At 40.2% G+C, this 27,968-nt stretch overlaps 1 protein-coding gene across 1 annotated transcript; it reads right to left on the bottom strand.

Annotated features, from left to right (window-relative positions):
* FZD3 (frizzled class receptor 3) lies at positions 1-26,350 on the bottom strand (the record flags this gene model as incomplete). The annotated part of the gene is made up of 5 exons (XM_009703203.1): positions 1-214; positions 899-1,132; positions 3,023-3,171; positions 24,204-25,221; positions 26,154-26,350. Coding segments are annotated over 5 exons (1,812 nt in total), but the record flags the coding sequence as incomplete, so codon positions are not given.
* Positions 26,351-27,968: the final 1,618 nt, after the last annotated feature.

Raw genomic sequence — 27,968 nt, 5'->3', positions numbered from 1 at the left:
TCAAGCGCTGGTGCCATCCTCTTCGATAACGCGGTTCATGCTGGTCCCGTGCGTGATGTGTGTCATTGGGTTGCTGCTGAGATCCCTGATGCTGCTGTGACGTGACTGTTCGTTAAGCCGATGAGAACTGCTGTGCCTGGAATGATCAGTCAGTCGTGACATGCTGCCGTGAGGTAGTCTTTCTTCTACGCCTCTGTAGCTGCAGGGAGTGTACCTAATTTATAAAAATGGAGGACAATTATTACTATTGTTACCGCCGCAGTCATGAAGGAATGTAAATAAATCTCGGTGCATGTGCATGCACACGCACACAAACCCTCTGCTTTTGTGAAAAAAAGTCGTTCTCTGTTTAGCTCAGCCATTTAGCTTATACAGCCCCAGGCAAATTGTTTCAACTCCTTATGCAGCTTGGTTCGTACTACAGCGCTACGTACAGTATTGGTAATTAGGTGAGTAAAATACTCGATGATAAGTTATGCTGTAAACCTTAACTGCACCTCACGTTAGCGTGGGTAACTTTTATCATTGTTTACTTCAGCAGGGCCAGGACTATTTACAGAAACAAAATCAATTTACACACGGACAAAAGCAGCCACAAAAATACTAAGCTGACTTTGGGACAGATCTGTTTGCCCATGCACTCAGATGATGTAACACAGCTCACCGCCTTTGCGGGAAAACCAGCACTGAACACGTTCACGCCGTGTAACTCATGAAGACTAGTGTAGACTTTGAAAATACCATGCTATTTTTTTCTCTTTCCTCTTCAGGGAGAGGAGATGCGATCAGAGAAAGTAAATATTAGCAGAACTTCCAGTTTTAGCAATGCAACGGCCAAACATCTGGCTAGCAGAGGCTTGTCCAATTTTCTACAAGAGTTTAAAGAGAAGAGTCGTACCGGCCGTCACGCGATCGGTGCAGGCTGCCGTGGTAGCTGCTGACTTTGCTGTGGACGCTGCCCGCCTTGCTCCTTTGGTCGTCCATCATCGCCAGCTGGGTAGAGGAGGCGTGAGTCGAGGTGCCCTGGGTAGAGGTGCCTCTCGACTTTCGGATGATGGGGGTATTGGGATCTCTCAGAAGAGACTGAGCAAAGTCTGGCTCTTGCAGCACTTGACGACTCTCGTTGACAACTCTGAACAAGACATGCAATTGGAGTCGTTACCGTTAATGACTGCAATATAAAAGCGACGGCACTAACAGCACTGTAACTATTTTACAAACAGAGCGGACAAATATTACAGCTTGGCAAATAAGACCGTTTATTTACATTACAACGTCCCCATTTGCCAAATTTTGACGCACCTTGACATTTGGATATTTTAGCAAAGTTCATATTCTTGAATCCTTCCCACTCCCTGTACCTGACCCCCTAGCCTGGACACGTGGCATAACTGCAGTGTATTTGTTATGGCCTTAGTTTGCGAATGTTGTTAGGAGAGAAATCCTTGGGATAGCGCTGTGACCCAGCAAGCTGAGATGACCCAGGGAACTGCCTCTCAGGGAACACGGGAAGCCGCTTCCTCACTCAAATGAGCAGTTAAATCTGGATTAAAACAGGCAGCAGGAGGAGAACACCAGACGCAATACAACAGCTACAGTGATGCACAAGCAACCGGCCTGTAGCCCTTAGATCAGCGGTGACAGTCTCACAGCTTCTCTCTTTGCTGAAATCCCTTGCTGGGAAGGGCTGGCAGAGGGGCACACACTTGGCCGCTCTACCATAGCACGATAAAAGGAGGTGCGATCACAACCTCTACATTCTTTTTTTTTTTTAAATCTCTTTTTTGTGGGAGGTCTTCCCCTCCCCTCCCATTCTCTATCCTATTCTTTCATGTTCCATTTCCCCCTCCTGGCTAGCTCCGCCTCTTAATTCTCCTGCTCACAGAGGATCACAGGCTGCCTAAGGAGGGAGGGTTTTATCAGCTCTGCTTCTTACCGCTCAACGAAAAAAAAAAGGAATCTGGCTCCCGCCAGATGCTGCCGTGCGTGGGAGCTCCTCTGCTGCCTGCTTGCACCAGGAGAGGGGACGGCACTTCCCGGAGGCACCCAGCTCTCCCCGAGATAGCCAGTCCTGTAAAACAGCTTCCTCTGCCTTCGCTGACTCTGTTCCTGTCCTCCACCCACCAAACTAGTACGTCACCTCTCTGTAAATCCTACCTGAATGTATGTGCATGTATTAAAATCATATTAAGTTGTTGTTAACCCTGTGCGTATCTTAGTAGGTCATCTTTCCAATAAAGACAAATGTACTCCCACTTTACAGAAGGTAATTTTACTGTAAGCTCAGCACCAGGCCAGTGCTGCTAAGGATGGACAAGTCAAAGTCACGGAGTAGTCACTTAGAGGCTGGCTGTATTTGTGGATCTATTTTGAAACGTCTACTTAAAAAATATTTATGATTATGAAAATAGCTATTCATAGCTATTACAAAGTCATATAGATTGTCCCTAAATTTGTGCCGTATCTTAGTCTAAATTAATTTCAACTTCCAGAAGCTATAAGACATTCTTATTGTCATTTTATCAAACTGTGCTTTGGCACTAATGCATAAGGGATGATTTAAAACAGAGATAATTGCTTTTAACTGCAGTCATGGTGAAAAGAACTAACATTTAATTTCAGTTTAAAGGTCTGATTCAGTTGACTAGATAAGCACGTTTATAAATAAAACCTTTTCATCCCACCTCTCAGTAAATGGCAGAGAAGTTGTTGTATTCAACTGAATGCTAATTCGTGTTAAAAATATTTTGAAAACAGGTGGAGCAATGTAGATTTGATTCTGGGACCAAAGGATAATTATGGAAAAATAAGCGACAGTTTTTCAGAGTTTTTTTGAACTGTTCCTTGTCTTGTCCTTCCTTGCTCTATTTTGGATAGCGAGAGATTTCCGAGAAAACTGCCCTATCTGTTCCTGTCTTTGCCTCCACGAAAAACTAACCAAAATACTCTCCCAGGACTACAATGCAAGAGGAGATTATTTGCAAGTACTCAACCAGTTTATCTCTTAGATATCAACACGCACTCTTTTTTCCTGCGTCCGTGGAAGAAGCTAGCCCACTCAAAACAGGTCTTTTTGCTTCCGACCCAGAAGACAGAGGGTATCCCAACAACCAAAGCCATGAGATATTTCATGAGAAAAAGAATCAAATCTGGACGACTCATCTGAGTGACCTAGAGAGAAAAAAAGAGAAAAGAAGATTATACAACCCATCATAGTTCACTATTCCATTTATTAACTCATTTAAAATAAGTCTGTGCCTTGAGCCAAAGTAAACATCAACAGGGTTCCTTTGTTTCGTGGCTCTAGGGAGCATGACCGAGTGTGTTGTACAGCCCGCTGTTGAGTAAAACAAAAGATTCAACTGCTGTGAGGTCTTGGCCTTCATGTGGGGACATGCTCATGAAATGAAGTCTTTTTCCAACAAGCAGCACCTGCAGCAACAGCTTTGATATTGATGGTGACACAGCTGATAAAAAACGTTATAAGAAAAGAATAAGAAAGAATAAGAAAGCAATCTGGATATCTACCGGCCTGTTTAAAACAGAAGAGAATATCAAACAAGCCCTTTCAAGCCAGGGGAGCACTGCTCGGTACGGTAAGAGCGAGACTGAAATACTGAATTCAGTTTGAATTCCTCTTCCTGGAAAACAGAGGGGTACAGAGAAGGGCTAGGAGGATGACAGGGAACAGGCAGCCTACCTTGCAGGAAACTTGTCTGGCCTATGGAGACTCAAAGACGTCAAAAAAAAATTGCTGTATAACATGAAATATCTAAACACTGAAATGTGGGAAAAAACCACCTAGGAGTATTTAAGCTAAGCAATAGAACGAAATATGACGGCATGGGCCATGACGAAATGCTGTCCTTACAGGAGCAAGATTTTGGAATAACTTTCAAACAAGAATAGTGGGGACGGGCATCTTTGAAGGTTGAGTGTTACCAGTTTACAAAAGATGCTGATAACGACGGAGCTTCCCTCTGATCCCACAAACCTATATTAACGTAGAAACACGTATACAATCTCTTAAAACAACATCAAGAACCATTTTTTTCCCCAAACTGAACATCTGAATTCAACGTAGCCACTGTGTCAAGATGATTTGCCAGAAGTAGGCTCATTCCCCATGATTTTCCAACCACGTAATGCTGAAGGGCAACACGGCTTCTATATGGACCAGTGAAAATGCAGCAATCATTGTTTTAATACTTTGTATTATTACCCATTTTTAATAATATCACCATTGTAGATGGAAAATGGGGATTTAAGTGTCTTGCCCAAAATGACACAGTGCAACTGTGGCAGGCTAGAACATGACAACAATTCAGGACCATCGATATCGGTCTTCAGTAATTACATGTCCGTCTTTCAATTAAATGCAGAAACACAACGAGCATTATTATGAGATGTTTCTTAGAGTTCATCTTCATATGAAGTGGGATCAAGGCTCTCCCCATGTCAGTTCTTTCCTCAGCACTGCTTAGGATGCTTTCCATCAATCTCTGCCCCAGGAAAAACACCGATGTTGAAGGGTCTTTGACAACACTATGGACCTTCCTATGCTTGCAACCATTTAACCATGCAAAATGAGTCTGAAGGCTTTTCTAGGTGGTTTTGTAGTCAATCTGAGATTCCACTAAAAAAAAACACAACATGAACAATTACCCAATAAAAAATTATCCAACAAAATTAAGCTTTCAAAGATTAACCTTATTATCTCATTTAATAATGTGCAAATGTGGCATTAGGTGGAATAAATGATGAAATTCATTGTTTCTTAATGAAGGTAATATTCAGGTAAATTTTTACATGTAATGCTTGTCTGCTAGGCCAAGTCTCCCCAGTATAACTACTGGCCTGAAGGGAATTTAATTCTGATTCTTCCATTAAGAATGAAACAAGAGTTCCAGCGCTAAAGCTTTCAGTTGCTCACTGTACTACAGGACATCTTTATTTTATTGACTGAGTCATACCGCTTTATGTTAGAGCCAACAGAAATCAGGTGCTGTGATGCGTACTATCCCATACTGAATATATTACCAATCCCTATTGCACTAAGTAAATTATATTACTTCCATGAAGATAATATAGTAAATCACTTGACACCAAAGCTTCTGGCTCACCATATTCATGCACTGTGCTATAAATAATTTCAAGCAATCAATCATTAAAATAAATACATATAAGAAATACTTTCAGGTGAAAGGAGGAACGTCCTACTCTTTGGCAAAGCAAGTTATTAAATATCATTACATACATTTCTTGAAAATAAGCCTCTTTGCACAAAGCAAGCAATTCAAGTAGTAACACATATTAGACTCACTGATCATTAATACTAAAGTGACTGCACCTGTTTTAAACAACATGTACCCGTGGATTATGAGACATTCCTAATAATTAACAGAGGAAAAATAAAACTTGAAATTACTATTCCAGGCCTGTAAAACTGAAAATACCAGGTGTTTAAACCCAAAGCCTCCAAGCCCATTTCCCAGAAGCACGGCACTCCTGTAACTCCAAGCCCGAAACGCTGCCATTTTCTTTCATTAGGACAGAGAAGAGGTCGCACAGTTTTTAAAAGCAGCAAAACTGCGTCAAAGCTCACTTGTATTCACCCTCAAAACCTAAATCCAGGATTTTCCCTTTTGCTACACTGCCCCCCTGGCTATTTAGGAAGAGTGAAAAAATACAACTTACAACAGTAAAGTATTGCAGACTTCAACGTGGTCAGATATATTCACAATACATGAAATTATAATTTGACCTGGAATATTCAAACTTCACACACCACTTTACTCAAATGCAAAACATTTTCCAAAAGCATCTGCCAATGTGATCTGCTTTGCCACACCACCACAGCATTGATAGTTCTAGAAATAAGGGTCCTTATTTATAGGAAATCCCCACTGACAGTGAGTATAACATTGAAACTGTTTCAGTAGCACTTCTGCTATTTTAAAACCATTTTTATATACCCTCGGCTTCCAAAGCTCAGTTTGCCTATTACTATTTATGCCTCCTGCTGAGAAAATCCGGGTAACTAGGACTACTGAGGCAAGTATGGATCGGCCGAAGCACCAATGGCAGCAATTCCAGCATTACAAAATCACTTGCAATTCTTTTTCTCGATGAATTCATCATGCAGGACCCAAACTCTTCCAGAAGCATCCAACTCCAGCACATGAAACCTCAGTAATTTTCTAGGGGAGTACTTAGACAAAAAGCTGCTGCTGTAATGCTGTCCACACTTCTAAAATACTCAGCATCTTAATTTTTACAACTTGTCTCAGTTGAACGACTAAAAGGGGAGACAGGACACTTCAGTAAATCCCAGACTTCTTTAAAACCATATGACATCTCCGTGTGTAACCACCACTGAAGATGACAGTGAAAACTGGACAAGATCCCCAGTTTGTATTTATCTTCTTGGAGAGAGAAGATGATGCAGGGAACGTATAATGCGGCCCTAGATGCTGTAGAAGACCATCCTCCCATGCCTGCAGAGATGACAATTTTCTCCTTTTCTCCAGCCCGTTAGCTCAGCTTTGTTTGATTCTTTGCAGAAAGCCTTTTGCCAATTTGAGGCAAGAGAGAAGTTACCCAAATTTTGGGTATAACAGAAATTAAGAAAAATGGGGAGACTGATTAATCGACAAATGAGACACTCAGGTCCCTGATGCCGTCCATGCTTATGTAATAAGGTCACTTGATGCACTTTCCGTCTGTGTTTTTAAAAATTCAGAATATAAGCAAATATGTTTGAGCTTAAACAGATGCAAACTTCTTTAAGCACTAACTGGGTCTACATACCTCCATAAAAGTGAGGATATTGGGAAACATCTAAAGAAATGGTATGTATTTATTGTTCTTTCTAACAGAAATATTTCAACGTTGAGTGGAAAATGGCTGTCATTATAAAAGTACGAAAATTGAAGCGTGGTGGAAAATACAATTTGGAAACTGATAGATGGCAAGAACACGAAGACAAGTTTTTCTTTTAAAATTGTATTCTCAAAGATAATCTCTCTCCAGTAAGAAGTTTTGAATGAAAATGGGGCAGCTCTTTCATGAGAACAAGAAGAAAATGGGTAAACTTAGAGCATTGATGGTTTGCTACAAATACTGAAGTTTCTTAAATGAACATCCCTGAAAGCTGAACTATTGACATAACTGAAAGGAGGAAAAGAAAGTGAAATGCAGTTAGTAAGAATTTAAAATGTATTTTCGTCTCTTATTTTTCTACAAAACCCTCCACAGCTGCTGACTTATGCTGAGCTCCATGTAACTACCCATAACAAATACTGTAATAACAAGGAGTAAAAATCAGTAATGTGAACACCCTATGCAGAATTTCCTCTTCTTTTATACAATTACAATGCAAGCAAAGCACTCCTAGTAGTTATTATGTTGCAATTTACTCAGGAGATAGACTGTTAAATATCATAAAAAGCACACTCTTAGTGGCACAAGAAAAAAAAAGAGCCTAAGAAATACAGTCTATCATTGTTTGTGCTTTGGGAAGCGCATGGTCTATAGCTCCTGAAGCTACAATTAAAAAGAGTATTTTATCAAGGTATGTTGAAGGCACTCTTTGTTACATTTTTGGGTTACAACACGTTATTGATGTACTGCAATAACTTTCATATAGTGACATGCCACATCCGTCTACCCTTCCTGTAGAGACGTGGGGCATCCTTGTGCCCTCCCCCAATGGTTTAAAGGCTGAAGGAGTTTTAGATATTCAGCTTTCAAAGGAGGGATCTAAAGGGGTACTTGAACACAAAATACTCTCTGCAACTGCAGCACCATCCAGCTCACCTTAGCTGTCTATTTTAGGGCTTCAACGTTAGCCGCGGTTTATATATTACAGTAATTTCCCTCGAAATCAGTTTTGTGTGAGCATTAACTTCAACTTTCAGTTTTGTTCTGCAAGTAAGCCAAGTTGTGAAATGCTAATAAAAAGTCCCAACGTGCATTTAAAAATAGAGGGCGAACACTGTTTCAGCTATAAAATAACAGCTCCCAAATATTATTGGCTTTTTAGGCACAGATGGAGAAGCATGAATCCCATTAGAAAAGCGATCCCTTTAATATTAGAGATTGAGTTCCACTGCAGATGCAGCCAGTGAGGAAAAAAAAAAACCTTTAAACTAATACTACAGTTTAGGCCTGCTCTACTTGGGTTATCAGCTGAAACAGTAACTGTGAACATCTACTAAGTAATTTAATTCAATCATTTCTTCTGTTTCCCGCTTGGCACTATTGCCAGACCCTTCTTTACGTCTGTTAACCTCAGCGCTGCCCTCATTATCATGTATCAAAGGCTTTCAAAATACCTCATACATTGGCAAGCCACCGACTCAAATCTAGAGACACCGTAGATCTCCTCTGAGCCTTAAAAACCTGTGATAATATCTTTCTTTCTAGATAAAAGCCTGTCTTACAAGCACGCTGGTCTGCTCTGAACATCAGGAGCTGCCTCTCCATGAGGGCAGACAGTGTCAAGGAAACAGAGACCAGAAGGCAGCCAGTGGCGATGTCCTCCAAGATAAGAACCTCTCCTAGAGGAAAGACAATACTGGTGGTGATTCTCCATTTTCCTTCACACCCGATCGCTTTCCTGGAGATGCAAGCGGGGCTTATGCACTCTAGCAACATGAGAACTTGGCAATTTAGCAAAGCCGGCACGAATCAGTCAGCATCGTACTTGAGCGACAGCCTGTTCATTGCACGTTGAGTTGGACCTGCTGCAAAGGCAGCCGCATATGAAGATGTGATTGGAAAGCTGCATGCAGACACCTGCATCAACTCCAGATTGCACGGATCTAAGTCCCTGAACTGCATTTGTCTTGCCGTGCAGCTCTAGGCCTTCGGAGGCATTCAGCTAACAAGGAAAAATAGTCAACGAGAGGTAGACACAGGGGTTTGGGTTGTGAGCTCTACGCTCCGCTCTATTCTGTCCAGACACGTCTCGCAAGCAGCACAGGCACCGATGTTTCACCTGGTGAAGACCAACAAACAAGTTCTGTCGGATACAAAGATCGCACATGCGATAGCGAGATTTCTGTAACCCATTTTTTCCCTCCCATCTGCTGGGTTGGTGTAGCAGCTGGGTTGGTACAGATCATCAAACAGCAATGTACTTTCCTCAGCGAATACAAAAAGACATTCGTTTGAATGCGTTGTTTCCCTACTGAAACACACAGTGGCAGGTGTTCAGAAAGGAGGTTAAAAACATCAATTTCAGCATTCCTCCAGGGACGAACAACGCTTCTTTGTAGGCACACTGTTAATTTAAGATGCTTATATAACTAATTTCCGAATATTTTCCCCTTCTGCCCCTGAACGATCAATCACAGTCACTTTTCAGTGACAGAGACCAGTGGCCCCTTCCTACTAAAATGTATGAAACTGCAAATTAATGAGCTTGCTGCATATGTGAAGTGAAAGCACAAACACAACACCTGTCCCCCTCCTTTGGGGCACCCTTCCACAATAACATTGATCATTTCATATTTCCCTAAGGATAAAAAGCGATGAAATTCAAATTAACCCATCCTTTTGTTGAAAATGGGAGAAGTGGGGGAAAGACCAAAGGGAATCTGATCCAACACTCTCATAACCATCTCTATCACTGTCATTGCTTTCAGACTTAGAATATTATACTCACACTGCTCGTTTCCCAGTAAAATGTAGCAGCATTTGTCACTGTAAAATAAAATTATTTTTCCAGGTTATTAAAATCTTGCAACTTGCTTGTTTTACTCTTATCCAACGAGCAAATCCAGGCCACCATTCTGGCAACTAGGCTGTGAAAGCTGAAGAACTGAGAAACTAAAAGCACCTGAAAAAAAGGTAACGGCTAACCTGATTTAGCCCTCATTTAAGAGCTAACGACAAAGCCGATACATACTTCAGAAGCTTCAGAATCACTCAAGTCTGTGTGAAACAGTCTCAACAGGATCAGAAGACTTCCCTGCATCCAAAAGAAACAAAAGGAAACTCTTCTGGCTCTAAATACCAAAAGCCACATGGCTCACGAGATATCCAGACTATTCCAGGCAGAATAAATACGGTCATTCAGACGGCAGGATTTCTGAAGGCGCAGCTCTGCACTGTTGCATGGATGCTCTTTGTTTCTTGCTCTCCTCAGCCGCAGGAGCATGAAAGCACCATGCATTAACTTTGCCCATTGGCTCACATTAAAACAATTAAATTGCGAGAACAATTATGAAAAAGCATTACTAACTATTCTCCAGACTTACTTAATAACTACCGAGATGCTATATACCCAGAGTGGAAATTAAAGCGAAGTGATCAGCCTATGCAAGACTTGGGCCAGTAACAGATAGCTTCGAAACCTAACCCAAGCTGAAAATAAATAAGACACTGTAATAAAAGCTTATAAAATTACCATCTTAATGGGATACAGGCTATTCTGGAGGAAACTTATTCACCACAGAAGTTAAGTGTTAGCCCAGGCACTGCAGATCCATCTCACCATGCTGAACTCATCTGCTATACATTTTTTTCAAGAATTCAATTCTGTGTAAGTGCCTAAAAAAAAAATATTCTTACAAAAATTGCCTCTACAGAACACTTAAAATGCAATGAATTACATTTTAGAAGAATTTCTCTTTGAGTTTCTCTGGCATGTTACGGAAAAGAAAGATATGGGAAAGAGACCATCAAGTTCCTAGAAGAACTGCACTGGTTTTCACCAAAAGTCATCCTTTGTCTGCGTTGTGCCAGGGTAACACCCTGGAGTATAATCACGTACTGGGAAAATAGCTTGAATAAAGAATAACACAGCAGAGAGCGGCCTCTCACAAGGTAATGCTGCAGGGTTTTCTTCATCTGTCTCCTTGAAAAGGGATCCCAGAGGACAACTGAAAAGGTCCTGACTCATGCCTAGAGTCTAATTTAAACTCGCCTCCAATGCTTCTGCCCTTCAGGCCCTGCAGTTAGTCACGGTGTCAGTAGCCAGCAACCATCGAGAACCTTGATGCTAACTGCTCTCGCCTTCATGGGACGGGAATGGAGAAGCCTACAGCTTCACTGATCACCTTACGGGTATCTCACAACAATCTTGGGACAGGTTGATTCTGCAGCTTCAGGAGACTACTTCTGGGAGAACACCCTGTTTATCAAGGGAAAGCTGAATCTCAGTGCAGCTATCAGGATATCTGGTAGTTTGTGGCTTTATCCTGGAACGGAAGATAGCATTCAATCACAGCAACTAATTTTTTTAACTGCTAGCCATGGTTTGTAATTAGAGATATTGCCCAAGCACCTGCCTTCAGTTTTACCATGATGAGGAACTGGTACCACGAGTCTCTTCGCAATAACGCCAGGCATTAAGCATGGGAAAAGCAAGTCTGCTTGAGCATACTACCCATGAGAGTCTCGGACCTCTCTTTCCTTCTCCTGCGGGCATGTACAAGCTGAAGTGGGGTGTCCTCTGCAGAGAGAAAAAACCAAACAAGTCCCCACCTACCACACAGTTGTTTGTCCCAGCACAGCTTATCTTTCCTCTTCTCACTGGGATAAAAGAATCACATCAGAATTCTTGAACATATTCCTCACTTTGGACCATTTCAGTCCCTCTCCCAAATAACCCCTTTCGGATGAGCTGACAGAACAGGTCCAAGGACCCATAAATTCTTTTTTCCCTTATGGACCTGTGACTAACGCACGGATCAAAGTGACAAAGTATCACTTCAAGTCAAGGCGTGACTCACCCAAAGGTGTCCAACACAAAGGATGAAACAAACCCGGACTACTACGATTTCTCATACTTAAATCCCAATGATCACCCAAAAAAATGTCATGCAGTTGTCCTCATCCCTGTTGTGGAACCAGATGGCCAGATAGTATTCTGTCTTTGGGCAGAATACCAGATAGTGTTCTGTCTTTGGGCAAACAGGGATTGCGGTTGGCATGGGCTAAAACGGGTCAATAAACTTACAAATTTTATCAGTAAATGCTTCTTTGCTGGCACCCACCACACACTGCTTGATATACTTACCTTTCACAGTGATTAAGTCAAGATTAAAGAGATGCCTACCCAAATTATTGGCAAATCTGTCAAATGAGGGATAGTGAGAGGTCACTGCGATAGGTTGCATTTGGCAGAGTTGTCCCATGGCCAGAGAGGTTGGCAGCTCCCTGTGGCCATTCAGAAAAAATAGCATTTTTTTCTTCAGATATTAGCACTTCATTGGGAATCAAACAATAAGTCAGAAAAAAAACCCAAATGCTAATGAATCAGAAAATCTGATTTCTGTCAACTCTGCTGCTAAAAATGTACTTGGACTAAAATTCTTGCAGCCTTGATATCTAGTTTGGCAGTAGATATTCTTTCTTGATTTTATTCAGTTCTTACAAAACAAAATCTTGCAAGCTTACTACAACCCAGGCTTGGAAAATACACCCATTAATAAACTCCCACTACTTGTATGAAGACACTTAGCGTGAAGAATACAGAACAAAAGAAACAGCCTTGGTCAAGTCAAGTCTTCCCCTGCTGCAGCCAGCAATGGCACACAAGCTATTCAGTTAGCCAGCTAGATCCTGAAATCATGAGCTCCCTGCCTCAATTCATCAAGTAATTCTCTAATTTCCAATTGAAGTTTATTCATGACCACGTTATCATTCAGCCAGCACTGCCATTTGACTTTAACAGCTCTTTTTTAATGTCCTTTACTGATTTCTAAAACTGCAACTGCATCCCTTCTTACTTTTCTTTTGCAAGGCTGCGTACAGTCTTACATCCTCCTCCTCCAAAGACAAGCTCTAACAGAACCTCATTCCTGGCACCCTTTCATTACTTTTCATTTATTGTTGTTGTCTTCTTACAGACTTTTTTGGTCCAACACAATGCCATCAGTCACATAATGCCATACAGGAAAAACGAGTTGCACATGAGAATATATTTGCTCCAAAAATGGTTCAGAATGAGTAATTACCACACCGTGAAATCGCTGGAGATGAAGTTAAAAGAAACAGATTCATGTAATTCTGTAAAGATGCAAATAATAGCCAAACCACAGCTTAAAGCCAAAGTACAGAACTTAGGGGAGAAGCAGCAAATAGCTATTGTAGCAAACATGGTATTTATAAAATATTTCTTATTCTCCATAAACATGGAGAATGAAACTATGCTCATTAGCCTAAAGGCTTTCTTTTTCAAGTTATAGTGAGAACGGAATAATAGTAATGATCATTTACATTATCTGATTTTAAAAAATTAGTTCAACAGAATATTTGAAAAATAATTTGGTATCAGGGTTATTACGTCAATTGAGAAAATTTTACAGTGTAATACTGAATACTGTAATGGTGATTGAACAGTGGAAGGGGTTGCCAAGAGAGGTTGTGGAGTCTCGCCCATGGAGATATTAAAAATTCGTCTGGACTCGGCTATGAGCCATCTGCTCTAGGTGACCTCACCTTGAGCCGGAGCTTGACTACACGATCTCCACAGGTCCCTTCTACTCTCAGCTATTCTCAAATAAATACAAGAGTATAATATAATCAAATATCAAAATCAAACAAGAGTTCTTAATGCCTTATTTCTACTTAAAACTCCTCTGAGTTCTCTCGGAAAGAACTGCTTCAGGACTAGAGATGAAAAGTATTTTCATATACTAAAGCTGAGCTCTTAAACCCATAGAACAATGCATTTTTAGAAAGACAAGTCCCAAACTTCAAACACGAGGAGCAGCGTAGTCTGGTCAAAGCAGAACTCTGATCTGTGAATGTTCTACGTCCTGGAAGATGACACAGCTCATCAGTTTTGACATTGCCTATCAGTTTTGATACTCACCAGTTTGTGATACTGCTTATCAGTTTTGCATTCATACTTTGATTCTTTCATGGTGAAAATGCGAAATAGGCACTGCTCTTAGTTTTTTTCAGCATAACAGATATTTTAACATAACTGAACATTAAAGAAATAAATATAATGACTTCAGAAACTAGTCAAAAGAAAAAATGTATAAACAAAAGACAAGTAAAAATATATCTGTACTCCTAAGAATATAAACTGTTAATGGAAAACACGTGAATAATCCAGCTTGTTAGATAACTCAAATACAGTATTTTATTTGTATTAAAAGATTCTTAAAAAAAAAAAAAAAGTAATTTTATGTTCCTCAGTTGAATTTTGAAGCTGCACGTGATTCTTGAGTGGGCTTAGCTCACGTGGAAAGCAAACCTTCATACATCTTGGGAAGAGATACTGTACTCTTTGTCTGCATTTACTTTTCTAGGAAACAGAGTAATTCTCTATTAAGAAAAAAGCACTAAAAGAAGGATGATGCTGGGAGCACTGTTTCTTCATACCAATAATGTAAAAGAAAAACCAAACCTGAAATCTGCAAGTATTTGTTACATTTTCGTGCTATTTAGCCCAGCCATGCCTAAGCTAAGCAGATGTTTACCAAGGTCAAGGCACATACAGAACACGTCCGAGAGATCTGGACCTGTCTTACAGGTGAACTTAGTTCATATATCTCATGATATTCCATCACAAGAATAGATCTATTATTTTTAAGTATAGTCTTTACTTAATAGTACCGATTTCAGGTCTAGAAACAAATTGTTTTAACGGAGAGAGTAAACGCCTTTCTGTATTTGTGTATTTACAGACTGCTATTCTGAACTGCTTTACGTTACAGCACTACGCACACCCCCCAAAAGCCTCGCAGCAGGCGCTGGTTGCTTACGTTATGCCCAGCGGCATTATAGATACGGTGACTACAATCATCATTTCTTGAATAGCCAAAGCTTTCAGAAGAAAACCTATTGTCAGCAGTATAACTGCCAGAGCTGCTTAGTCCTGAGACCAAGGACGCTGAAATGTAAGTACCCTTCCAGGACTGAAGTTCTAAAAATTTGTTGAAAGTAATAATGATACTCTGGAATCGCTAGGAATAAATGCACAGAAGCGCAGTATCTCTGAAATGTATTGTACCTTGTGCTTCTGTGCTGACGGGACAAGGCATTCAATAGTCAAGGAAGGCTACAGCGAGCACAACAAAAGCCATCTTACCGAAATTCACTTGGGTGCAGAATATTTGGATTTACAAACATCGAGGTTCAGCATCGGCTGAGATTTTGGCAGAGATCTACAGTTAATACCCCATTAAAGACTTTCTCTTTGCAGGCTGGTCTACAGCTATTTTCACATGACTGTCCAACCTCTCAAAGCAACTCTGAAACCCAGTGAAAGAGTTATAATTATTAATGAATGCACTGCTATTCAGAATTTTCAAAGACAAATTATAGGCAATTTCCTTTAATTTATTTAAAATGAAAAGATATATCTTTTTTTAGGTGACTGATTTCCTAACATACGTCCTGCAACATTCAATTCTGGCAGTTAAGAGTGACTGGTGCTTCAAAACCAGAGAAATCAGACCTCCTAACTTAGTTTTTGTTGTCTTTTTAATAGCAATTAAAAGAGTCGGTGGAAAAAGAGAGCTTCCTTAATAATCAGAGTTAAGGGCTGTTCTAGATATAAAGCATGCTTATTAAAAAGAGAATGGAATGAAACTGAGAACTCAAAACCACCAAGATCTGACCTCCTTTGGCAAATTACCCTCAGCAAAACACTGAATAAAAAGAAAGAAATAAAGAAGAAGATGACCTTGAGGAGTCATACTTGGGTACAAGTACAAATCAACCTGCCTGAAGATAATGGTTGAGAAATCAACATTTCCCTTTGGCTCTAGCTCAGTCAATCCAATTAAAAAACCAGCCAGAAATGAGTCATGTGAATGAAATGATCGCTTTCACTCAGTCTGTTAATTGACTGGAAATTGCATACATGCCGAGGTGAGATAAGAGAACACATTGCATCCTGTGTAGGATTTATCAAAGGCCTGGATTTGCAAGGAGGAGACGGGATTGACATTACTAAGGCTGAAAAGGAGAATTCTGAGACATTAACTCGAGTATATTCTTTTCCTTGAATGTATTCTTTTTCCTAAACATCTAAACCAGGAGACATTAACTGAATCACTGCTAGGAAACAGTGTAATACTGTGATTAATGCTGCTGTTCTGAGCTGACATTACTTTTGTTTTCGAAAGAAGCCTAACTCATAATTCAGATTTGCTCAGTCTCTTCTGAGTAAACAGCAATATGGAAAATATGTTTTTAACCTCAATCTCTTTTTTTTTTTTTTTTAGGACAGAATAATTGCATTCAACAAGAAGCAATTCCTTAGGGCAGATTTAAGCAAATCCATTACCTCTTCTAAGAAGAATTCTAAACAATAACTAATGAAAGAGGGGGGAGGAGAAATCTAGATTTATAGACATCTCTCAATATATTCTCTTTATGCCTCTGCCACACACAAACGGCGCTAAGACATTTCTTAACAAAGCCTCTTTTCTGTATCCAGCTTAGTGCACTCCCCCGCATGTTGCTGAAGACCCCCTGTAACACAGATGGCAAAACAGCTGAGACATTTTGTATTTAAAAAGAGAGCGGCAACACCCCTGATTAGTGGAGAAAATGGCAAAAACTGGAAAATGCCGTACATTGCAGCCAATAAAAATGAGGAAACTCCATCTCAATTTAATCAGCACCCCAAAAACGCAGACTCTACGTCTCAACAATTACTTCCTGCCACTGTTTTCGGCAAGATGTTTGCAAGCCCCATCTTTTCTTCTCTTTGGTCCGCGTGTGCAATTGTTCTAAAGCACTTGTGCATGAAAATAAAGCCTGTGTCAACAGGGGCTACACTTCACCCACAACGCAGCCATGGGAAAAGACAGCCTGCTACAAGAGCGTTTCTTAAGTGCGTGTGAGTCAACTTTGCCATCACAAAATTTAAAATCTCTACAGTAAACTCAAAGGTCTATTAAGAGTCCGGGGCGGGGAAAGTACTATAAAAACTGAATACAAATACAATTCATAAAGTAAGGCATTTTGCCTGGTTTTCTTCTCTTTTTCAGGGGGATGGGGGAGAAACAAAGAGACGTAGCTGCAAAACCTGAGCTGGAACTTACAGCAGCTTGTCTCAGCGTCTCTTTTGCTTCTGCCCAATTTTATTTAAAAGTAGGCACTCTGAGATACAATATTCAGGAGAGCAGATGACTAAACACTCCCATCCTCTTGGCTCTCAGCCTACCATTACTTTACCACCATAGTCGCTTTTCAGTTGGCACCTGTTTCTAAGAAAGCTTCCCCGTGTTGAAAGGGTTCTGCGAGACGGCTACGCGTAGCCTCTGCTTTCCGTAACGTTCCTGTGGTGTTTGCTGAGGGCACCAGGCGTAAAGGAAGGACAAAGCCATGCCAAGTGGGAATGAAACGCACTTGAAAATGTTACCCCTACCCCTGTTACGTGGGCAACCTTTAAAAAGGATGCAAAACAAAGAAATTTATAGTTGTTAGTGATCCTAAATGAGTCTGAAATGAAGAGATTATTATTGCAACAGTGTTAATTTTAAGATATCTAAAATGATCTTGAAAATCTACAGTAAAAAAAAAAATTAACTATGAGTAGATCAAAAAGTACATTTGTGAAAATGGGAAACAAGAAAACTGACAAATTCTTGAGCCAAAATTATCAGCAGATGACAGAGATTAATCCTAATATTAAAATCCATTTCTCCAACGTTAGTTGTCAAATAATGCATTAAAATAATCTGTACTGCGGTATAATTTCAATATTAACAGAAAGATATTAGTGAGCTTGTACTTTGTTTTCCTTTGTGCCTGTAGTAGATACACATAACTGCCATTGACAGACAAGAGGTACTATTAACAAAACATTCTTTCCATTTACGCTTTTGGTATCTTAGGCAACCACAATTAATCTTCTCTTCTCTATCCGACACCAGCAATGAACAGAAGTGAGTGGGTGAGAACTCCCATCTTCAGTAAAAACCCATTTGACATTATTACACAGCAAGACTGGGGCCCTGTCTTGGAGTGAAATAGGTAGAGCGAAGAGGAAAAAAATTGGCTGGATTGACTGTCTATTTTCGCTGCTGATAGAAATGATATTCGGTATTTCATCGTCTTACAGCATTGCTTTTAATAATTAAGTCCTTAAAAATCAAGGCAGTTTTATTTTTTTAAAGCAAAGATCAGATGGAAAATAGATTTAAAGAGATAAGCATAGTAACTGCTTCAAGAACGCGGTTAAAGTTACATTTGCAAAAATAGTTGTGTTTTGCTCATTGTTCTTGCACAAAAAGTCTTCCCCGTCAGTAGATGAGGCATGTTTATACGATGCTTAGCAAAGGAAAACTATCTGTCTGTGGTCTTCCCAAATGCAAGCCTCTGTCCTTCCACGTAATGTGGTCTTAGGTGCTTATTTATGACCTTTCTTCAAAAATGAGCAAAACACATTGTTACCAAGTTTTCTTTCAGGAATGACTGCTATTCAAGCCAAGACTGGTCAGGATCTAGAAAGTGTGTTCTGATTTTTGAAGGTGACAGATTGCAAATCCCCCCCCCCCAACCTCTCCTACCCCTTCCCCCCAAAAAATTTCCCCAGAATTTGGTAGCAAAAATCCTATCATAAAAATAGCCAATAAGAGCAAATGTGACCTCTTCAAACAGATAACAAATTAAGTCAGGGTACAATTCATCTGAATGTCCAATGAATCACTATAAAAATGCCCATTTCTCTGCTTCAGCTAGAAAAGGAGGCTAGGATGCCTGGCTCAGATGGAGACATCTGAAATTAGGTAAATGAATGCTTCCTTCAGTAGCTGTTCTTGATTTTCACATCCATTATTTTATCTCTGCAAGTCCACGGGTTTATATGAGGTCAAGCCCAAAGCTTAAAAAGAGAGGATACAGTGAAGAAGACACTGCACAGGCACAGTGCCATACGTTGGTTAAGTCTGTTGCAAACAGACTCTATAGCTGGATCTATACATTGCAATGTCTTCCATGTCTAAATGTACTCATCACTATTTTTACTTCTGGTTCTGGGCTTAGGAATCTACCTGGAGTACATTACAACAATGATGGAGCAAGACTGGATGGATATTCACCATCCAGCACAAAACCGAGCTCCTAATGAAAAATAAGAAAGTTTCCAATACAAAATCAGAGTTTGCAATTTGTTCTAAACTCACCCTGCTATCAGCTCTCCCCCATCAGCAGTAAATCAAATGTGCTACCCACATCTGCTTCCGTTCTTCTAAATAACATTGAAAAGATAAGTGGGGAGCACCACCTTCACTCCCAGCACCAAGGTCTTTTAATCCAGTGAAGCCAGGTGAGTAGGGAAATTACGAATATCATCAGACCACAAGCAAAGGTAATTCATACTGCTTAGTTTCATTTCGCAAGGACTCCCACTAGGGTAGCAAATGTCTTTGAAATAGTTTCTTTTTCTTTTTTTTTCCTCTTTATTATCTAAATTAGATGTCTCTCCCATCAGCACAGTGCCTCTCCTAGCCCTGAAGCATTCGAGAAAACTGTGGAGAGTCTATTTACATTTGGATTTAAGAGAAACGAATCTTAGCTCAGGACCCTCTTTACTTTGCAGGAAATCTGATTTTGTGGTTCAGCCCAATAAACCTTTCCAGGCCTAAATTACCTTAGGCAGTTCAATTATGGGACTAAAAAAAGAGGCAAAAGCTTTTAACATCATACTCTGCCATCCCAAGAAAGCAGACACGTTTCCTTGTCTTGGGAAGATGACAATTATCACTGTCTTCCACCTTTGAATGTTTCTGGCTTGATGCAGCCCTTTGTTTTTCTCTGGGCTAGAAAAGCTGTACTGACCATTTGAACTCCTACTTGTCGTAAGAGAAACGTACATTACAACCAGCTTTGGAGACAGACTTTGCTGAGGATCTGTTTCACTTTGTAGCCAAATTCATCCCAGTTCGGAGACATATTTTCATAGACTGGGGCAGGTCACTGTGTCCCACTTTGCCTTTGTAATTTCCAAGAGGAACAAAACTCTGACACTCTCCTTGTAAAGAACAAAACACGGTGGTGCCTGGAGGACGAGAATATATAACAACAGCTAAGGGCACTTCAAAGTTTTTGTTTTTCCCTTTTACCCTACTTTCTACCTTTCATCAGCCATATCTGAGGTTAGATGTCTGATAGAAAGGAATTTACAGCTTTTATGGCAACAGGAATTCAAAACCTGACTGGACACAGTCCTGGGCTGACCCTGCTTGAGCAGGAGGGTTGGACTAGATGATTTCCAGCGGTTCCTTCAACCTCAGCGATTCTGTGCTTCTCTAAAGCGACTGGCCAACATTTTATCGCAGTCTACCACTTCATCTGATTTAGTTCCCATAGCATGACATGCTCCATCAAGATCCAAGGCAGAAATTGCGAAGAGAGGAAAGAGACAAACTTTGAAAGCTAATATTGGGTCAGGACTGCAGACTAAAAAGCCAAACCAGTACCAAGAACTTGTTAAGAACTTGGTGAAATTATTGGAGAGATGATGATGATCACCACACTGAACAGCAATAGGGGCACGCAGACGTCCCTCCTTGAGCCCGATATTACAAAAATCCAACTCTGTGTTCCAAGGCTCTGCCCTCTGAACAATGATGATATGGTATTTGTAGAACCACCACTGTTAGAAACAGAAGCAGGAGGAGAAGCAGTAAAGTATGTATTTTCAGCCATAGCAAAAGAGATGACTAGATGTGATTATTACATGACTGGATTGTGTCACACTCCCCTGCTTTTTTTCCATTCATTTCTGCATTTTACCTTGATGTGAAATTTGTGCTATACTCTCATAAAAAAGATTCTATACGAGATAAAAGTCTGACCTGAAGAACATGTAATGCACATAGCCCAGTTAAAATCCCACGTTTATGATGCAGGTACCAGGTTCTATAGCTAGTGAAAATTAATTTCATTTTCCATTCATTAACTCCTCTTGCACAGAAACATTAACCCATTTTTTGAGGCCAAGCATGAATTCATTTTTTAAGGCAATGAGTGACAAGTGGGATACAAACATAAAATTCAGCTCCTCATTTGAATATTACTGCGCTGAAAGTAGATTACAAAGGCACTGTTCCCCCTCCAGAAAAAGAGAAAAGTTCCGACTGCAGTGAAAATGGAGGCGGATGGGTTAAGACATTTTTAGGCCACTGTGAGCAGATATTTCACAGAGAAGTAATACTGACTGGAAGGATTACACCACTGCAATTACTGCAAATGGTCCTAGCATCAGAACCGATAAAAATAATTATTTGTGGTAACACCTTAGTCAATTTGCCATTATTCATACTGAAAGAAGGATGCTCTAATATAGCAACCTTGATACTGTTAACTAAATTAAGAGATTTATCCAGGCTGATACAAAACACAACTCCCCGAGTTGCCCATTTAAGTTGACATCCACAAAAAAGAACGCACTTCCCCTAGACCGGGGAAAGTGCAACTAGATTTCTTAATCATATTAGATACATTGCATCTACTGTAAATAAACCTCACCTCTCAATGCAGTAGTTGTTTTTTCCTTTCTACAGGAGACTCAAGGAAACAATATTCACTCCACTCAACGTCTGATGGCTGATGGCAGAGCTCATCTGAGCCCTCACGGTAGGAGAGGGAGGACTGCTGCCTGTTTTACCTCCTGTTGCTGCCCAGCAACAGATTAAAGCTGCTGCCTGAACTGCAGCAGCCCATGGTGCTACATAAAACTGAGGACTGGGATGTGCTCATGGGGAGCGGGCTCCTGCCAGCTTCTACAAACCCTTCCCCTCCTTCCTCGTGTCTCCCAGAAACTTGGAGCATGGTGGACGCTGAGGGCAAGGTAAGGTAATATGAGCTCCTTTTCTCCCTGCGCTTACTCCTCAAAGAGAGGGAATAGTGGGATATTGATCTCCTGTCTTTGTGGCAAAAAAGTTTTTATTTCACAAGGAAAGCAACAGATGCCTCTCAGGTCTGACAAATAACCACAATAATACGTAGCCAGGTCAACCCAGGAAACACCCAGGTAGCCAGAAATCAAGATCAAAGCATCAAGGTATCTTGTTGCTTCCTGCATTTTGTAAGTATTTAGCCCTTTAGGTAGCCAAACAAACACGATGTCTATTTTTCATGTGAACACCAGCTGCCGAGGCTCTCTGGTTTAGCAGCAGCCAGGAGAATCTGCAGCAAATTATTAACCCCACGGTATCGCCCGCATGAAGCAGTCCCACAGGAGGGAGGCAGGGAGACATGTCTGTAACAGCTGCATACTCCAACTCCCCCATTAGCAACTCTCCAGAAAGAGTTATTGTGGCATCATCCTCTGATGGCAGAGCTGATGTAACGGTTGAATGGACTAATTAATTTTTAACCTCAGATTTGCTGGTGTTGGAAAAATTGTGCCTATGCAAGCAGCAAATTCCAACTACCACAGCCCTGTGTAGGTTTTGTACATAAAACCTATGACCACTGTGGAACCAACTACAGCTCTCAGTTTAGGAGAGTCTAATCTCAGAAACTGATATTCAAATATTTGAAGTTAAGTTAAATAACATCAAGGCTTAGAAAAAATATGGTCTTATTTTGCAAGTGAGTGATACTCTCCACAAAGCTTTAAATTTTCCCCTAATATAATAGTATATTTTAGTAGCATGATGTAAGTTATTTTTCCCCACAGCTTTGTAAATCTGTTTCAATTGTAAGTCTGGATAGTTTAATCAGGGAAGCATGTTCAGTTGAAGGAAAAAAATTGGATGGGTTAGAAGAAAAACCCTTCTAATACTCCTTAGGGTCTACGGGTCCTTCAACCCAATTTGATGTGAATGAGACCATTATTGTTCTTTTGACTCCCGCTGAGCCATTATGTTAACAGTTTTTTAGAGGTTTGAGTAGCATTTTACTACATGTTTTCATTCTTTCACTAGCCAGGATTTTAGCTCTTAGACACCAGAGGTTTCAAGGTTTAACATAGATTTTGTTCAGCATTCTGAGAAAGCAATATCCTTTTAATTTTATAGATTCTTATAGAAATTTTAGATTGGCATATGGTGGGTATTCAAAACTAACTGAGAGAAAACCACACGTCCCTCTTTTCCTCTCTTTTTAAGCATCTGTCAGTTTAACATATTAAAACCTGCAGCACTGAAGTCTCAATCAAGTAAATGAAACTGAACACACCCACTGACAGATATTTCCTGCCATAAAAATGCTCACACATTGGACGGGAGGGAAGAGTCACACCCTAATAAAAATCTAACAGAGAAAACAATAAAAAGGGTTAAAAGGTAATAAAAGGATTATTATCAAGCTATATAGACTAAGCCAAACCTTTAAGTGATATTTTATTGCATTAAAATGTGAGCTTTGATGATCCAGCTGGTGTTTTAACTGCTTTAGAGCCAAAATACTAACTTTTTTTTTATACCCCTGTGTGTGCAGCTATATAATAGATGCTTGCTGTACAACCTTCTTGAAATAAAGTTGCTTTCAAATAAGATGCAGAAAATATCTATGCAATATCATTCCAAAACCAATTTGCCACTTTGGCTCAAAAAGGAAAGTAGGCTTCAAGGAATTAATCCTTACAATACTTTCTTTGCAACCGCACCAGCACAATGCTGAAGTAAACAGAGGACAGTTTGATATCTAGTGCTCTTAGAGGCTTCTGTTCCTTGACAACTCAATTAAACAAATTGAGCAGGTAAGCGTATTTCTCTTGAAAAACACCAAAACTGATGAGCTGTAAGCTCTGGTTTTCTTCAGAAGACACTTCAAGTAAGATTTTATATAGACGTTTCTGACATGTGCATAGACTGCTCTAAAATGAGCAGAAAACCTCTAGGCTAATCAAAGCAACAAAACTGTTACAGAGGAACAACAAAAAACAGAAAAAGCAGAAATCAGGCTGATGACAACTCAGTTTAAATGCCAAAATTCCTTCAGAGCAAAACTTCTAACATGTCTCTAATGACCAAAAATAAACTTATTAAGTGCTGGTTTTGAAGTTGGTTTACAATAGCATCTTTATATCCTGTATAGGTCCTATACAGCCCAGAAACTCCACAAAAAAAAACCCCATCAGGCAGCTGATGCAAGCCTCCACTTTTCCAATAATACCTAGGCTTCCAGAAGGCCTAATGCATTATCCAAATAATTTGAGTATGGCAAGAACCAAGAATAGCACTTTCACTTAGGAATGACAAGTAAGTCTTAACATATCCCCTCGTTATCCATTTTCTGCACTCCTGAATAAGTCATATCAGTTTCCTCACCTGATAGGGACACGGGATGTGATATTCTCTGCAGCGCTCTTGAATCCACGTCGTCTCCCACACACCTCGATAAGCCTGCTCATAGAAATAGCAGCCAATTACAACCAACAGTGGCACGAGGTACAGAACACTGAACACGCCAATCCGGATCATGAACTTCACTAGTTTGTCCTGGTTCTCTTTTTCTAACGGGATTTCAATGCGAACCCGATTGAGCGAGATAATGCCAGCTAGCAGAAGGGAAACTCCAACAACAACATACAGGCAGAGAGGTGCAAGTACAAAGTATCTTAATGCATCCACATCATAGAGGCCAACAAAACATACGCCGCTAATATTGTCACCTTCAATTTTATTCATTGCTAAGAGGATGATGGTTAGAGTTCCTGGAATGCCCCAGGCACTGGCGTGGAAGAGCAATGCTTTCTTCTCGATTGCTTCACTGCCCCATTTTGGCACAGCTGCCAAGAACCACGTGATGGTAAGAATGACCCACCAAACACTGCCAGCCATGGTAAAGAAATAGAGCACCATGAAAAGCATGGTGCAAGCCTTGTTGTGAGAGCCCTGAGTCACTGTGGAAGCCTTGTACTGGGCAGGGCTAGATGCGTTACATGCTACTCGGTCTTCAAGCAGAAAGCCGATGAAGAAAATTAATGACACCATCATGTAACAGACAGCATAAAATATTATCGGTCTTTCTGGATAGCGAAATCTTGTGACATCGATCAGAAAAGTTAAAAAAGTAAACAAGGTAGCAGAAAGGCAGACGATGGAGATCACTCCGATGAAGTAGCGAGCAAAGGAGAGCTCTTCACGCCGAAAGTACATATTTGGGCAAGGAGGGGAACAGTCCCGTACCCTCAGGAAAGAGTAACCCAGATCAGGGTCTATTTTCAGCTCCCGAGGACACCAAAAACCGTAATCCCTCTGTACTGCCATTGGGGCATCTTCTGTGGGCTCCCCAGCTAAATTGAGGTCAACAAGACGAGGATATGGCTCATCGCAATCTGGGAATCTAAAACATAAGAAAAGAATCATTTACAAGAAATACACACATACTTTGCAAAGACTAGCTTATTTATATGTCCGACTTTAGACGCACTAACTGGAGCAAAAGCAAAGACAATCCAAATAATGGGTAATCCAGGAAATACTACACTATGTTTAAACAAACTCTAGAACTCATTGTCCCAGAATGCAGTGGATGTTGAAACTATAAAATAGGTTCAAAAATAAAACAGAGAAATAATGGACAAGGGGGCCCATTGGGGCTTTAAGCATAAAGGTGACGATACAAAATCCACCTCAGAAAGTCTAGAAATTTAGGCTTACTGTAAACTGAGACTATTGTGCCTGAGGAAGCATGACTTGATAGAACATTTTAAAACCTTTCCCTAAGCAACTGTACTAGCTGCTATCAGACAGGACGGTGAGCTAGTTAGACCAAAAATCCAACCGAGCACCGATACTACTACCTCAACAAGAGGTAGATGCTCTGAAAACAGAGTGTTGAGATTTTACACACTCATCAGAAACAGCCAGCTCCCCCTTCAGAAAAAGAGACTATCAATCTCTAGCATATGTAATTTTGCCTAACTCTCAGAGAAATTCATAGCAGTATCACCTATTAAACTTCGGTATAGCAGACAAAACCAGGTCAGCATAAATGACAAAGAAGAAGAAAAATGGACAGGTATATTCATTAGTTTAAGAATATGCATATGCAGTTTACAGTAATTGCCCACAGAAATTTCAATTTATCTCTTCGGTAGATGATAGAAATATGAACTCAGTTTCCACCCCAGGAAACAGGTTGTTACACAAATGGAAGGGAAAATAAGGGCACTTGTAATGGAACACATTTAAAACGTCTGTTTCAGATCATAAAACATCCTAGATCATACTAAAATTTTATCCTGGGATTCGGAAAAAAACAGATTTACTCACCTGGTGCACTCCATATCCTCAGGCCAAGAGACCCCAAACATCTCCATGAGCTTGGAGCACTCGCTGTATGCTCTTTGACAGAGTCTGCGACAAGGGAGAGTGACACGGCCATACTCCATGCACACAGGAGCATAGAGGGCACACAGAAATGGTCGAAAATCTCTGGAGCATTCCAAATTCACCATCGGATGAAACGGCTAGAATAGAAAAAGGAGAATTCAACAGCTACAAACAGCAGTTTTGTAGAACACTTCAGCATGAAGCTATAATTTGTCTCATGAGGTGTTAGGGCTTTCACAACCATAACCACGACCTTCTTTTTCTGAACTCTGTCCGTCGGAAGAAGTGATCAATCATAGCACAGCACTGCGGTATTTTAGGAAGCCAGGCAATCGAGAAGCCTGGGAACAATGACAAAGATTCACAAGGGACATTTATGTACTCGATTTGCATTAAAATCAATGGGAATTAGACAGCTAAACACCTCTGAGGATTCAGGCTTAGCTTCATTCTCCCATAAGAGTCACATAAACTTGATTCCTTTTAGTGCTTGTGGAACTGACAGACACATCATCAATTGCTAGCTGCTTACATAGTAGGATAATATGAAAAACTTGCACTCCGTTAATGCGATTGCAATCTGAGGAATGTTAGATAATGCGAGATTCCTTGACAGTATAGAAATATAGCATACTGTGATCTTTCAAATATTATTTTCAGATCACAACATAATAATTGTAAATAACCTATTTCTTGAATTTCTTCAGCAGGGCAGTGTTCTTCATATCTTTCTAAAAAATGCAAACACAGGACAATTTCCATTGCGCTGTTCCCACAGCACCTTGTCCAACTGAAGAGAACCCATCTGTTAAAATGTGAGTTCTAGCATGAGAGTGTACCTGCAGAAGGAAAACAGTCCCAACATGCACACTACCATTGTGATGTAAATTCTCATACAGACATAGACATTTCTAGCTTCCAGAACAAGGCTGTAATCACAGTGAAGTCTGTAATTTCTTGACCAACCATCAGAAAGCACTGTGAAATCAAAGCCTGAAAAAAATTACTCGGAAAAAATCCTGGCGTCTTGTGCTTCTGTGTTGCTTTACAACAGGTTTAAGTAACAGTGACAGCAACACCCCTTGGAAGCACCCAGTGAAAATCTATCACGATTGGCCAATGTACAGCTGTTCTTAACTATTTCTGAAGATGAAAAAGAAGGAAAAAAGTAGGACAGGGATTTACATCTTAATAAAAACTGGTGCACATTGATAATCCATGTTATCTTCTTACTATCCAGCATGGGTTCATTTTGCTCTTGCTTGTTGTGGCTTGTCTTTAAAACTCTCCAGGAGTCAAACGTATCTTATTCTGAGTTTGTGTAGCACCTACCACTATACAAATCCTCATCATATCTTTGGATATTAATATAAGATCAATTATATTAAGAGTAGAACTATAGAACATTGAAATACATTGGGACTTGCAACTCTAGAATGAAACAAACCAGATATGAACGCTGAATTCCTCTGCTACCTCCAGGCTGGAGGAACAGCAGTGACATTTTAGTAAGCCCCTTCTTTTCCTTGACTTATATTTCAAATCATAGCTTGAAGGGAAAAGGTTACAGTTGCCTGATCAATGGCAATGCTAACACGAGCTGCATTCTAGATAGATTTTTATAAAAAGTCCATTATCTTGACACTAGAGTTTCCTCTTCTCCACAGCCTAGCAGGGTTATAGGGTAAGAAGTCTAATCTACAGAATTTGTGGTGCAATAGCGGAAGCACAAATGAACCTGATATATATATATAT

Source organism: Cariama cristata, unplaced genomic scaffold (assembly GCF_000690535.1).
Source record: "Cariama cristata isolate BGI_N322 unplaced genomic scaffold, ASM69053v1 scaffold39586, whole genome shotgun sequence".
Classification (NCBI taxonomy): domain Eukaryota; kingdom Metazoa; phylum Chordata; class Aves; order Cariamiformes; family Cariamidae; genus Cariama; species Cariama cristata.
Note: the sequence above shows the minus strand (reverse complement) of the source record. Positions and strands in the feature narration are given on the sequence as shown.